Here is a 15,442-nt window from a genome sequence, read left to right as displayed (position 1 = left end):
CAGCCTAGCCTATAGCTATGTTTTAATGTCCATCTTAAGCTTTTCATTCTGCTCCTCGAAAATAGCATTGTGGGCCAATTCAGGATGCTGATGGCCAATAGGGCTGGGTATCACCAGATACCTCACGATACGATACTATGGCGATATTTTGCCCACGATAACGATATTATCACGGTACAGCGATTCTGCGATAATCGATATATTGCAAGAAATTTCAACCACATCACAATATCTGTGTCACTGAAGAAAATCAGAATTTATTGACCACTGTAAAATTACATTTCACATACATAACTACACACTCTTGCCAGACATATATTTGTCTCTATTCCACTGCTGGCAAAACCAAGAGTTGCTTCACTACAACATACAGAAAATTCCCATTTCTGTGCTAGTATTATCAACTTTTCTGTAAGCATGGACACATCAGTGCTGCTTAACAAGCAGAATCAAATTGTTTTATGAAAACTTAAAACTTGCACTGCAGACTGCACATACATTTCAGTGCTAACACTAATATCAATTTGTTCTTTGTAAACTTGAGAACATATACCGGAGAACATTTAACTTGTGCTTATTTTGCAGGAACAACACACTGTCTGAAACACATTGAAAAGTGCAGTGGGCATCTTAATTTAATTGGAGCGAAACAGGTTTTGCAAAGTGCATTCTCTTTGTCCGGCTCACTGTTTTTTTTTTTCTCCTTTCCTTTGGAATCCAAAGTGCCTCCAAACATCTGCCTTAAAGTTCGGCGGCGTCTCTAGGTTTATGTTAACAGCCATGCTTGCCTGTTTTTTTTCCTCACTGCAACCGCCGGGGAAAAAAGAGAAGACGAAGAGTGCCTTGCAGTGAGGTAGTGGCACAGCGACACCTCGCGGAGCGGAGGTGCGGAAGTCGTACTGGATTTACAACCCGTCTGAAACATGATTTTATTATTTGAAAAAATATCGATATTCAAATTTTGAGTATCGATATTGAATTGGAAGACAAAGTATCGCGATATATCGCCGTATCGATATTTTTGCACAACCCTAATGGCCAAACAGTATGTTGATTTTTTTTTTTTTTTTTTTTAATTTACATTTGTAAGCCTATGTCTCTAATGCCTGCTTTTTTTTTTTTTCCTCAAATTTTTGGCCCCTCCTTTAATTTTTGACCTTTTTTTTGTTCATGGATTTTGTTTCATTGCTACGCACTGTTTTTGCATTAGAGTAGAATGTTAATGCACATTAACTAACATGGTTGTGATTTGACCAGTGAGAACACACGCATGCTGCCACATGATCCTGAAATGACAGGCCCACAGAGAGGGCTGGTAAAAAGACAGCAAAACAAAATCTCTGTTCATTATGCCCTGGCCAATAAAGCGTTCCAAGGTTGTCAAGATTAAATCATCTTTAAGAAGATTTAATCTTTTATTCTTTAAATTAAAAATGAACACTACTAAACTGAACTAAAACAACATTAGCTCCCAAACACTTAGGGTAAATAAATATTACTTGTACAAATCCAAAATATTTTGTATAAAACCCATTTAGTGACAGAACTGACTTTTAAAGTTGTGCATTTTTGTAGCTTTCTGTTTAGAGACCAAAACACACGGGACAGATGTGTATCAGAGAGGTCTGATTCACAGCACAGCTTTGCCATGTCAGACTTAAAGCCTTTTATAAGAAACCTTTCCTTTGCCTAAATTCTGATAAAGCCTTGCCTGCATTTTCCTATAGTTACTAAATTCATCTCAGAGCTTGTTGGCTGTTTTGTGAATCTTAAGATACAGTCAAGTACCTTTTAATTCAGCCTTCATGAGGCTTAATAATATTGGCATGAGCCATCTTTCTTGTTTCTGTAAACCTCATTTAAAGGCATAGATTGATTTTAGTAAAGAAAATATAAATGTGGTATTTTTCTCCAGGTATACAGGAGCATGCAGTGTGAAGAATACATTGATGCCAAAAGAGAGATGCATGTGAATTGGATGAGGTGAGAAATACACCAGCTCTTGGGCCGTTTAGTGATTTTGATTTTACAGTTCCTCATTTGTTGGAAGAACTTTATCTTCTTGCTGTCACTGATATCTCTGCCATGCTTTCTCCAAGTCTCTGATTTTTACCTTTTCTGGAATGTTGCCTCACTCTTTTAGGTATGTGAATTGTGCCCGTAATGAAGAAGAACAGAATCTTGTGGCATTTCGGTATCGAGGGGGAATTCTGTATCGTTGCTGTCGACCCATTAACCCAGGACAGGAGCTCTTGGTGTGGTATGAAGAGGAGCACACCAAAGAACTCAGTCCTGCACCAACAGGAACAACCAGACAGCAAGGTGTTACTTTTGTCTAAGAGGTTATAGAGGTTATTTTCGGCATTATCTTGTGACATTTCTGAGCCTAACAGTGTTTCTGGAATGAAAGCTGTTGTACAATGCAATCTGCAGTAACCAGAGCACTCCCCCAGAGGACTCATTTTGGCATGTTCCACCAACCAGGTAGGTTTTCTCTATCATATGACAGTAACCAACCAGAGAGGGTAAAGTCACCCCACTGCAATATCCTGCTATTGTGAAACTGACTATATAGTAAACCACAAAATACTGTTGCAGTTTTATTCATCAGGCACAATTTAACCAGAAGTAGCGTAAAATGCGTGGCCTGTGGATCCCAAGTGGTACAGCAGAAAACTGTTGCCCCAATCATCCTCCCCATAATCCAGATATTGCCACTTTCAAATCCTGATGATGCCACCGTCATCTGTGGTTGGGAGCTCAAGAGAGCAAAATTGTCTGGGCTCTCAGGGAGGTAGAGATGGTATGCTGTCTCTTCCCTGCCCTGTCAGTTATACTAGCCAGTCATGGGTGTGTGTGTGAGAGCACATATTAATAGAGATTGAGTGGATTGGGTTTTCCTCCGAGTGTGCTTTCTCCCCCCTGACATTGTATGAGTAAAATATGCAGTCAGCTGGTCAACTGGTATTACTTATCTCAGAGGAAGCACGTGATGGCCCTCCCTGGTTGGTAGATGTTATGTGATACTGGAGAGCAGTCTGATGGGTGGGAATTGACCATGGCTAAATTAGGGAGAAGACTGGAGAGAAATCAAGGAGGAAAAAAAAGGCCCTGTCACAGAAAACACACAATATCGGATAATGCTGTCAGACCTCCCCATATTACAGAAACAGGGACAGAAACATTATAGTACTGTAATATGTCCCTAATGTGGGTGGAGTACAGAAGCATGGCAGGGAGGAACTGATGTTCTCACACACTTTATTTTTACTATTTTCGTTGCTTTTCAGCTTCATTCACTCACTCGCTGCTCACACACAGACACGCGTCTTCTGGTCGGGAAAATGCCCTTCTCTTCGCTCTCCCTCCTTTTCTAACCTCCACTGTCACTGCAACAAACACACACAACATTAATTGACAACAGGTGCATTGACTTTGCCACTCACCTTCCCTGGCCCCACCCTCCATTCACAAACTGACGCTAGGCCACGCCCCCACTGTCACATAACCCCCGACAGGATAGGAATTCCGTCACCATCATCTGCGCCTGTGGACTACCTCAAATTTAAAAGGCTAGAGGGCGAGATACCAACAGGTGATCCACGCATTGGCGTGGTTCATGATGTACAGCACGGGATGTTCCTCGCCCTCCACCTCCTGGGACAAAACAGCCCCCAGCCCTCTGTCCAATGCGTCCATCTGCAAAATAAAAGGGAGAGAGAAGTCAAGGGAGTGTAAAAGTGGCCCCCCACACAGTGCAGCTTTTACCTTGGTTGAAAGCCTGTTGGCACTGTTCCATCCACTGGACCAGATCTGGTACTCCCTTTTTAGTGAGATCAGTCAGCAGGCTGGTGATGTCCGAATAATTAGGTATGAACCTATGATAGTAGCCAGCCAGCCCCAGAAACGGCCTCACTCCCTTTTCAGTCTTGGGCAGGCCGCAATCGCTGCAGTTTTGTCAATTTGGGGATGCACCTGCCCATGACCTCAAGTGGAAACCCAGATACCATACTTCCACTCGCCGAATTGCACACATTTTCAGGTTAGCTCTGAGCCTCACACATCTCCGCAAGTCTAGGACGGCCCTAAAGTGTTCAAGGTGCCGCTGCCAATCATTGCTGTATACATATCATAATGTCATCAAGGTACATTGCTGCATATGCGGCATGGGGACGGAGGATCTTGTCCATGAGCCACTGGAATGTAGCAGGAGCCCCAAATAACCCAAAAGAAATCATGACAAACTGGTGTAATCCAAATGGTGTGGAAAAGGCCGTTTTCTCTCTGTATAGAAGAGTCAAGGGGATCTACCAATATCCTTTTGTTAAATCCAGTGTTGAATAAAAGCGAGCAGCACCTAACTGATCGAGCAACTTATCAATGCGAGGCATTGGGTATGCGTCGAATTTAGACACCGTGTTGACTTTTCTGTAGTCTACACAGAACCGGACCGACCTATCAGTCTTGGGTACCAGGCCCACCGGGCTGCTCCAGTCATTGTGTGACTCCTTGATTATGCCTATGTTGAGCATGGCCTTGAGTTCATCCCAAACCACCTTTTTCTGTGTTCGGGTAAGGGTGGCTATGCACCGCCACCCCTGGGGACCATCTCAATGTGGTGTTCTATGAGGTGGGTGCGGCCGGGAAGGGGCAAGAACACGTTGGATAACTCTTTGCAACTTGGCAACCTCTGTGAGTTGGGCCAGTGAGAGGTGGTCTCCACAAGGGACCGGAGTAGTTTGGGTTGTTGGTTTTACCTCCAATCCCAGCTTCTCTGGAAGTACCAATGCCAACGCCACAGGGACCCCCTCATTCCAATGTTTTAAGTGGTTGAAGTGGTATATTTGCAGAGCCCTGCCCCGATCCATTCGCTTCACCTCATAGTCAACGTCCCCGATTTGCCGTGTGATCTCGAAGGGCCCTTGCCATTTGGCAACTAATTTGGAGCTTGAAGTGGGCAATAACACGAGTACTTTTGTTTCCCGAAGTGAACTCCCTAAGGTTCCTGGGTTAAATGTGTGAGGGTGTGGAGCTTTGCGTGCAGGTCGAGAACGTACTGAATTTCGTTCTTGCTGGTTGAAGGTCCCTCCTCCCAATTTTCCTGTAGCACATCCAAAATGCTGCATGGCTTTTGCCCATATAATAATTCAAATGGTGAAAACCCCATGGAGGCTTGTGAGACTTCTCGTACTGCAAATAACAGGGGCTGGAGCCATTTATCCCAATTACATGCATCTTCGCTTACAAACTTCCAAACCCTACTAAATCATCTGTTTGTGGGTGATGGATGCTGGTGTGGATAGATTTAATTCCCTACAGCTCACGAAGTGTGTGTGACATAAACATAGTGCCTTGGTCTGTCAGGATTTCTTTAGGAATCCTGACCCAGGAGAAAACACAGAAGAGTGCTTCCACAACATTGCATGCCTCTGCACACAGTGCGGAGCATGGCCTGCTTCTGGATATCATGTTGCATAGTCCACCAGAACTAAAATAAAGCAATATACTTGTACTGACTGATCTAATGGCCTGACGAGATCCATACCAATTCTCTCGAATGGGGTCTTGATTAGAGGGAGCAGGCGCAAAGGCACTTTTGGAGTGGCCATAAGATTTACTAATTGGCATTCATGGCATGCCGCACACCACCAACGAACGTCCCCGCAAACCTCTGGCCAATAGAACGCACCATTATTCGGTCGGGTGCATCAGTTGCCCTCACTTTCATAAAATCTGATGCATTTTTGTTTGGGTGTTCCTTTTCACCAATAAAGACATCCTGTAAAATGTTTTGACCATATTCAAAAGTCTAATGGTGGCACCATGAGGTTCATTTTTTGCCAAAAAACGCTTATTTTATGTTTTCGCATAAGGTTTGAATCACAATGTTGGACTCCATTTATTGATTTCTTGTGACCCAGAGATCATGTTAAGAACCTTTGCAAGGGATTGAGAAGCATTAATGTGATTCATAATACATTTGTATTGTTTAAAAGTAGTTGAACAATGATTCAGTGAACAGCTAAAACTCAAACTGTGCTTGATAATATATTCAGAATATGTTCTAAAAATGTGTATCTAAGATATTTGATATACTCTATAAGGTGCCATAATGTTCCATGAAAAGTGATCGAAATTTTGTCATAAAAGTCATAAAATAGCAGCTTTTTCATAACTTTGAGCTCCTGGTGCCACCATTAAACTTTTGAATTTTGTCAAAATATTTCACCCAGTGTGTTTTCTTACCAAAAGGAACATAAAAACAAAAATGCATCATGATCGGAGGAACTTTTCATTTTTAGGGGGCAACTGATGCACCCTATTATTCGGGGTAGTTTTATATCCTGTCCTAGGTGTCCAGCCATGGGATTAAACTGAGCCACAGGGAACACAAGTTCCCTATGGCTCTTAGGGATTAACAACTGGTGTTATCTGTTCACCAGTTTGAGTGTCCTGTGTCACTTGATACAGCCTGTCCTTAATAGTGAAATACAGGAAGGAGGGTGTCACATTTGACCATCCATTACTTTCACTTGGTCAAACGCATGACGCAAATTCTTGTCTCGCGACTGCTCTAATTGGAAATCCTCAAGGGAATCCCCGAGAGAGGGAGGAGGGGCTAGCTGCTCCTTACTCTTTGCATCGCACTGATGTAGACAGTTCTGTGACAGCTTCCCCAGTCAATGCCACACCGGGATCCCCCCATGACGTAGGACGCAGGACCCACCCCTTATTGTGTGTTCTATTAAATTTCTGAATCCCGGCCAATCAGTCCCCAAAATCAGAGGGTGGGTGAGACGAGGATTAACTGCCATCTTTATGCTTTTGTCCCTGAAATAGAATATGGATCGGCAGTAGAGGATAATTATGAACATCCCCATGCATGCACACAACCTTCACTGCTTGTGCTGTCCCCAATGCCTCACCTTACACCAGGCTTTGGTGGATTGAGGTCTGATGTATCCCCTTGGACACTTCCCGGTATACGATACGCTCTGGCCCGATAGGGGGCAGTCTCTGGCGCATAGGGGATCCAGATCACAACTCCCACCTCCATTGTGGAGCACTGATTCTGGAGATGTCCCAGCTCCCCGCAGTGCCAGCATACCAGCCCAGACTTTCCCTCTGCACCGGTGTTATGGGCATCACTCACCTGGGGTGGAGAAGAGACAGACTTGGAAGAAGAACACGGGAGACACCATGGGTGCGGTGGGCCGGCTGGAGGGGAGCCGCCCCCCATCTCCGCAGTGGGGGGATGGGAAGAGGAGGGAGGGGGGAAGGAGAGAGAAAAAGAGAAAAGGCCTGCTGCTGGAACCACTGCCAGATGGTCCTCTGCCAACTCGATGGCTTGACCCAGTAACACCGGGTGATGACACTGGACCCACTCCGCCGTTCCTTCCAGAAGACCCGCAGTGAAGTGCTCCAGTGTCACCAGGTCGATGATCCCCTCAGCATCATAGTTGTTTGCCCTCTGCCACTGCCAGCAGGCATCCTGGAGCTGTTGGCCAAATGCAAACGGCTGGCCGACTTTCTCCAATGTCAGCGTCCAGAAGCACTGACGATGTTCCGGGGCGTGGCTGACACACTGCAGGATGGCTCACTTCAGGTCCACGTATATGAGCCAACTGTTGGCAGGGAGCTGCTGCACCTTGCCAGTCAGTAGTGGAAGTAGGCATGCCGCTTGATTGGCCACCCCCATGCTTCGGCAGCTTGCTCGAAGAGAGCGATGAAGGCCTGTGGATCATCATGTGAGCCCATCTTCGTGAGGGTGAGGTGGGGAGGGTCTGCCGTGGTGGCAATCCAGGCCCCCGCCAAGATGAGCAGAACGCCTGGCGATCTTCCTGCTGGGCCAGCATCAAGTATTCAAAGCATTGCTCTTGTTCCTTCCAGAAGGTGGTCAGCACTTGATGCTGGTTCTGCTGGGTGGTAACAAGGGCATGGATGAGATCCTTAAATGGGGAGGACTGCATGTGGTGATTCCCTTCCATACTCCTGGCTTTTGGCACCACTATAGTATGTCCCTGATGTGGTTGGAGTACAGAAGCATGGCAGGAGGGAGCTGATGTTCACACACACTATTTTTACTATTTACCTTGCTTTTCAGCTTCATTCGCTCACTTGCTCATACACAAACACATTTGTTCTGGTCGGGAGAGCTCCCTTCTCTTCGCGCTCTTCCATCATGCTGATGTTAGAAAAGGAGGGATCCTTTTCTAACCTCCACCGTCACTGCAACAAATACGCGCACAACATTTGACAACAGGTGCATTGACTTTGCCACTCACCTTCCCTGGCCATGCCCCTGCTGCCACAAATACATTCAGTGCAATCCAACCAGCTGGCTGAAGAGAAGATAGTTGAACACACATGCAGCATACCTGAACCAAGCGAAGTTGTTAATTGGCTAATGCACATGTCAGTCAAACCCATCAACCATTATACAAATCAATTGGAACACACTTGCTTTATTTCAGGAGTATATGTGATGATGCTTATATTATCAAGCAGTTTAACAAGCAATAACATTTTTTAGTATTTTTATGGAATTCAGTGATTCCACAAGTCATGCCATGGAGAAATAATGTTTTAATTATGTTTATTTTTAGCTCCTCAAACTCTTGTAGCTGAAGAACTTCAACATGTTAAGGGACAAATAGCATCAGATGAATGAATAATTAAACAGATGGAAGTTTGGTTGCTTTATTACTACAAACCACACCGTGGCATTCTTCAAATACTGCAGTAAGGAAATTCCTATACTACTGCAGAACTACTTGAATGCCATCTGAATCGTTGCAGTCTGTCCCTTTTTTATACGTCTACATTTTTATTTAATTAAATGACTAATGTCTTAATTTCTGGATGTTGGCTTTCTTTCTTTCATCAGTTACATTAATATGATTCAACTGGGTTTCACAAAATCCCACAATTTTTAATTTCATTAAATTTGTGTTATTTAAATTAATGTGTTTTTAAACTTGACAACCCAATCCATATGAAAAATACAGACTTTCTTGTGTAAATGCTACTAGAAACCATTTGCAAATAAATCTATTCATATGCAGCATGATAAATAAGGCCCATTTTTGGATCTTTGAATGCAAGGGCTGAGTTTCCTTCACAATCCTGGACAAGCTGTAAATAAGGCAAGGCTTGCCATTACCGTAACTAGACTTGACATTAGATCAAACAGAAACCAACAACTCCCCCTTGGTTGCTCAGACCCACGGGGCTATGGCCAATGCTGTGCATAGCTGCTGTTCTAGTACCTTTATTGAATCTACAGTACCAGTACTCCTAGTTAGAGACTGCTGTATGTTAGTCCTCAAACTTTTTTGTGTCAGTCTTGATTCATGTAGAATCTTGAATGTTTGAGGTTCAGTAAAAATGCTCCCTTACATTGGGTTAGTGTTATATTTTATAATCTTGTTGCATTTCATGTTCAATTTCTGATTTTTGTCCTTTCACTTCTCCAGAAGTAAAGAAGACTTTGCTGCAGGTCTTTTCCTGCTCCACATGTCCTCGTTCCTATGCATCTCAAATTTACCTTGACAAACACATCCAGAGATGCCACTATGAAGAGTATGCGAGAATGCAGGAATCAGGAGAGATTAAATATGAGCTTCAGATCCCCTCCAAATGCTCCAGTAGTCAGCCAACATCATCTGATGCTCTCAGTTTTGACACTTCTCATAATGATATACAGAAGGAAATTCACCACTGCTCAGACTGTGGAAAGAGTTTTGATCATCAGAATGTACTCAAGACACACCAGTGCAGTCACACAGGTGAGAAGCTATATCACTGCTCACAGTGTGGGAAGAGTTTTACTCATCAGAGTACTCTCCAAAAACACCAGCGCATTCACACAGGAGAGAAGCCGTATCACTGCTCACAGTGTGGAAAGAGTTTTACTCAGCAGAGTAATCTCCAAACACACCAGCGCATTCACACAGGAGAGAAGCCGTATCACTGCTCACAGTGTGGGAAGAGTTTTACTTATCAGAGTCATCTCCAACAACACCAGCGCATTCACACAGGAGAGAAACCGTATCACTGCTCACAGTGTGGGAAGAGTTTTACTTATCAGAGTCATCTCCAACAACACCAGCACATTCACACAGGAGAGAAGCCGTTTCACTGCTCACAGTGTGGGAAGAGTTTTACTTATCAGAGTCATCTCCGACGACACCAGCGCATTCACACAGGAGAGAAGCCGTATCACTGCTCACAGTGTGGGAAGAGTTTTACTTATCAGAGTCATCTCCAACAACACCAGCGCATTCACACAGGAGAGAAGCCGTATCACTGCTCACAGTGTGGAAAGAGTTTTACTAGTCAGAGTAATCTCCAAACACACCAGCGCATTCACACAGGAGAGAAACCGTATCACTGCTCACAGTGTGGGAAGAGTTTTACTCATCAGTGTTCTCTCCAAAAACACCAGCGCATTCACACAGGAGAGAAGCCGTATCACTGCTCACAGTGTGGGAAGAGTTTTACTAGTCAGAGTGCTCTCCAAGAACACCAGCGCATTCACACAGGAGAGAAACCGTATCACTGCTCACAGTGTGGGAAGAGTTTTACTCAGCAGAGTAATCTCCAAAAACACCAGCGCATTCACACAGGAGAGAAGCCGTATCACTGCTCACTGTGTGGGAAGAGTTTTACTCATCAGAGTGCTCTCCAACAACACCAGCGCCTTCACTCAGGAGAGAAGCCGCATCACTGCTCACAGTGTGTGAAGAGTTTTACTTATCAGAGTCATCTCCAACAACACCAGCGCATTCACACAGGAGAGAAACCGTATCACTGCTCACAGTGTGGGAAGAGTTTTACTCAGCAGAGTAATCTCCAAACACACCAGCGCATTCACACAGGAGAGAAGCCGTATCACTGCTCACAGTGTGGGAAGAGTTTTACTCATCAGTGTTCTCTCCAAAAACACCAGCGCATTCACACAGGAGAGAAGCCGTATCACTGCTCACAGTGTGGAAAGAGTTTTACTCAGCAGAGTGCTCTCCAACGACACCAGCGCATTCACACAGGAGAGAAGCCGTATCACTGCTCACAGTGTGGGAAGAGTTTTACTTATCAGAGTCATCTCCAACAACACCAGCGCATTCACACAGGAGAGAAGCCGTATCACTGCTCACAGTGTGGAAAGAGTTTTACTAGTCAGAGTAATCTCCAAAAACACCAGCGCATTCACACAGGAGAGAAGCCGCATCACTGATCAGTCTGGAAAGATGTTTACTTATTCAGTTACATTTATAAAACCTACAAGTGCACCAACTTGTAGACATTGCATGATTTTAAATTTGTCAAATTAAATATGGTTATTATTACAGTTTTGGCTGAAAATGACCTGTACTTTGAACTTTATTGTTCATGTTATATGACTGTTTTAAAATACGTAACCTTATAGTGATGTTTAAAACAAGACTATTATTTTTTTTCTTTTGATCTTAAGTAGTCATTAATTACCACCATACAAGTGACAATTAAACTGCACCACTATTATCAATGTAATACTGTAGCATGAGACTGATTGTTAATGGAATTTGTACTGATCAGGAGTTTAATGTACTATAACAGAACTGCGCTGTGCACATTGTTTGATCAGAGACTTTTCCTCACGAACGCTGAAGTTCAGACCAAGAATTCTCTGCTTTCCATGGAAACGACCCACGTGCTCCGGTGGACTCAGAAGTTTTGGAACATCTCCATAATCTTGCATATAAGCAAGATACAGGAAGTAAGACTGGCATTTTTGGGCAAAAAGACTAGTCTTAGGAATTAGCTTTATGAAGTAGTGTGAATTTAAACTCAGGAACGGTTTAATTGTGTACACTGTAGACACTCAGGGTGTTGAATTAATTATTCTATTTTGTTCTCTCAGTTTTAATAGATAGGCCGTGTATGCTTTTGCTATCCTTTCTAACACTTTTAATTTCATCATTACACATATTTTGACCTCATCAAGATTTCAGTAGATTTAGTAATGTTATAAGCTAGTGGGTTAGCTACCACGGCTAATCCCATTGTCTCAGAACACAAGGTAAATCCTAACCTCCCCCACATCTCAGATAACATTCCAAGTCTGAGTTAGCACACACACAGACACACGCTCGCACACACATGCTCATCAAGTGTATGACCATATCATATTTGAATGTATTTAAACTACTATTACCCATTTTTATCATTGTTATAATAAATTCAATTAATTGTTAAACTGTGTCTGTGTTGCTTCTATATATTCTTTGAAGTCATCCAATCTCAAAGAATTCCAAGGTGTATATGAGTTATGTAATACGGTAAGTGATCCATTATTGCTGCATTAGTAGTGATCATAATAATTTGGAATATACCATAATTTAGCTGTTTGATAATTTATTATTAAGCACCAAAATTAAAGGTATTATTCAATGAGACTGATTTGATTTAATGAGACTGATTTAATGAGATTGATCACTTAAGACCAATTACATCTACACTTATAGTCTGAAGCTCCCTCAGACCATTACCTCATCTCTTTTGAAATGTCTTAATATATGCACCTTGCATGCCATTGCATCAAAAGTACATTCACATCAACTACTGCATAAAGTTTTATCAGTAGTCTCCTAGAGTTATCAATTTGATTGGATCCCCGTTAGACCCCACAGAACTTGATCAGCCAACTGAATGCTTACAGTCAATGTTCTGCGTTACTTTAGATAATGTAGCTCAACTTAAAAGAAAATAATTCAGGAGAAAATAAAACCTAGCACCCTGGTATAACAATCACACATGCACCTTAAAACACAAAATTGATAGTATTCCATTTAGCATGGAAGGAGAGCCTCTGGAACTACAAAGACAAGCTTTTAATGCTGCTAGATCAACAACTCTCTCCACCCTAATAGAAGATAACAAAAATAATTAAAATTTTTATGTAATATTTAAGTATTACATAAAAATTTAAGATTTTGCTAAAGCAAAATAAACTAGAAATAAGACCACCACAGAAATTGATTTTATATGCACATATGTAATCATGACCATACACACACCTTAAGTAATCACAAATGTACTCTGATTCATATAACCACACGTACAGATTTCTTTTTATGCTGATTAAATACTAATTCAAAGCGGAGTGTGTTAATTTTCAGTAAAGAATAAATGAAGTTAATTCTCTTAATTCATAAACCAATTTATTATTACTTTTATCATAATTACAGTAATATATAGATTTAGGCACTGCCTAAAAGCGGAGCTCCCATCTGTTTCTGGGTTGTAGAATTTTCTTATAGCCAGTCTCTTTTGTTTTATTTCTTTACTGGCTAGCACTGGCCACTGGGGGGGGATGACTGGTAATTACAACCCCGATCCCAAAAAAGTTGGGACAAAGTACAAATTGTAAATAAAAACGGAATGCAATGATGTGGAAGTTTAAAAATTCCATATTTTATTCAGAATAGAACATAGATGACGTATCAAATGTTTAAACTGAGAAAATGTATCATTTAAAGAGAAAAATTAGGTGATTTTTAAATTTCATGACAACACATCTCAAAGAAGTTGGGACAAGGCCATGTTTCCCACTGTGAGACATCCCCTTTTCTCTTTACAACAGTCTGTAAACGTCTGGGGACTGAGGAGACAAATTGCTCAAGTTTAGGGATAGGAATGTTAACCCATTCTTGTCTAATGTAGGATTCTAGTTGCTCAACTGTCTTAGGCCTTTTTTGTCATATCTTCTATTTTATGATGCGCCAAATGTTTTCTATGGGTGAAAGATCTGGACTGCAGGCTGGCCAGTTCAATACCCGGATCCTCCTCCTACACAGCCATGATGCTGTAATTGATGCAGGATGTGGTTTGGCATTGTCATGTTGGAAAATGCAAGGTCTTCCCTGAAAGAGACGTCATCTGGATGGGAGCATATGTTGCTCTAGAACCTGGATATACCTTTGATGGTGTCTTTCCATATGTGTAAGCTGCCCATGCCACACGCACTAATGCAACCCATACCATCAGAGATGCAGGCTTCTGAACTGAGCGCTGATAACAACTTGGGTTGTCCTTCTCCTCTTTAGTCTGAATGACACGGCGTCCCTGATTTCCATAAAGAACTTCAAATTTTGATTCGTCTGACCACAGAACAGTTTTCCACTTTGCCACAGTCCATTTTAAATGAGCCTTGGCCCAGAGAAGACGTCTGCGCTTCTGGGTCATGTTTAGATACGGCTTCTTCTTTGAACTATAGAGTTTTAGCTGGCAATGGCGGATGGCACGGTGAATTGTGTTCACAGATAATGTTCTCTGGAAATATTCCTGAGCCCATTTTGTGATTTCCAATACAGAAGCATGCCTATATGTGATGCAGTGTCGTCTAAGAGCCCGAAGATCACGGGCACCCAGTATGGTTTTCCGGCCTTGACCCTTACGCACAGAGATTCTTCCAGATTCTCTGAATCTTTTGATAATATTATGCACTGTAGATGATATGTTCAAACTCTTTGCAATTTTACACTGTCGAACGCCTTTCTGATATTGCTCCACTATTTGTCTGCGCAGAATTGGGGGGATTGGTGATCCTCTTCCCATCTTTACTTCTGAGAGCCGCTGCCACTCCAAGATGCTCTTTTTATACCCAGTCATGTTAATGACTTATTGTCAATTGACCTAATGAGTTGCAATTTGGTCCTCCAGCTGTTCCTTTTTTGTACCTTTTAACTTTTCCAGCCTCTTATTGCCCCTGTCCCAACTTTTTTGAGATGTGTTGCTGTCATGAAATTTCAAATGAGCCAATATTTGGCATGAAATTTCAAAATGTCTCACTTCCAATATTTGATATGTTGTCTATGTTCTATTGTGAATACAATATCAGTTTTTGAGATTTGCAAATTATTGCATTCCGTTTTTATTTACAATTTGTTCTTTGTCCCAACTTTTTTGGAATCGGGGTTGTACTAACACTGACCACTAGGCGGTGTGTATGACTTGTAATTACTAACACTGGCCACTAGGCGGTGTGTATGAGTGGTGGTACACGTACATGGACAAACCACAAAAAATCGACTCGATGGGTTTACCATTAAGGACCTCGCGGGAGCTCCGCTAAAATACAGCAGAGACATTGAGAGAGTTTATACTGAAGGTTGTTTTCTGTTAAATCACAGGCCTATTCAAAAAGTGTAATCTTATAGTGTGGGAGACTGGCCAAGGACACGAGTGTTGCGCTAGTTTCCACCTGCGGCCTGTATTAGTCTTTAACTTGATTTGTCCCCAGCCAATTTGAATCATTTATTGTACACGCTGAATGCTGTATACCATCTCTTATCGTGTGGTTTGATTCTTTCTGAATGGACCATTTATACTGTAAATTTTGGCTCAGTTGATGCAAAATATGAGAGGTGTGAGGTGTATTGCCCAATAGAAAATGTTGAAG

At 42.4% G+C, this 15,442-nt stretch overlaps 1 protein-coding gene across 8 annotated transcripts in view; it reads left to right on the top strand.

Moving 5' to 3' along the window:
• Positions 1 to 12,238, top strand: part of LOC132865868 (zinc finger protein 883-like) — a 105,946-nt gene extending 93,708 nt beyond the window's left edge. For 7 of the 8 annotated variants that reach the window (XM_060898374.1, XM_060898375.1, XM_060898377.1 and 4 more), the window contains 3 exons: positions 1,916 to 1,983; positions 2,144 to 2,322; positions 9,477 to 12,238. In XM_060898374.1, coding sequence (XP_060754357.1) covers positions 1,916 to 1,983; positions 2,144 to 2,322; positions 9,477 to 11,236 — 2,007 coding nt within the window. In that variant the 3' untranslated portion in view covers positions 11,237 to 12,238. The other variant, XM_060898381.1, reaches the window with a different exon arrangement.
• The last annotated feature ends 3,204 nt before the right edge of the window (positions 12,239 to 15,442 follow it).

This window comes from Neoarius graeffei, chromosome 18 (assembly GCF_027579695.1).
Source record: "Neoarius graeffei isolate fNeoGra1 chromosome 18, fNeoGra1.pri, whole genome shotgun sequence".
Taxonomy (NCBI): Eukaryota; Metazoa; Chordata; class Actinopteri; order Siluriformes; family Ariidae; genus Neoarius; species Neoarius graeffei.
Note: the sequence above shows the minus strand (reverse complement) of the source record. Positions and strands in the feature narration are given on the sequence as shown.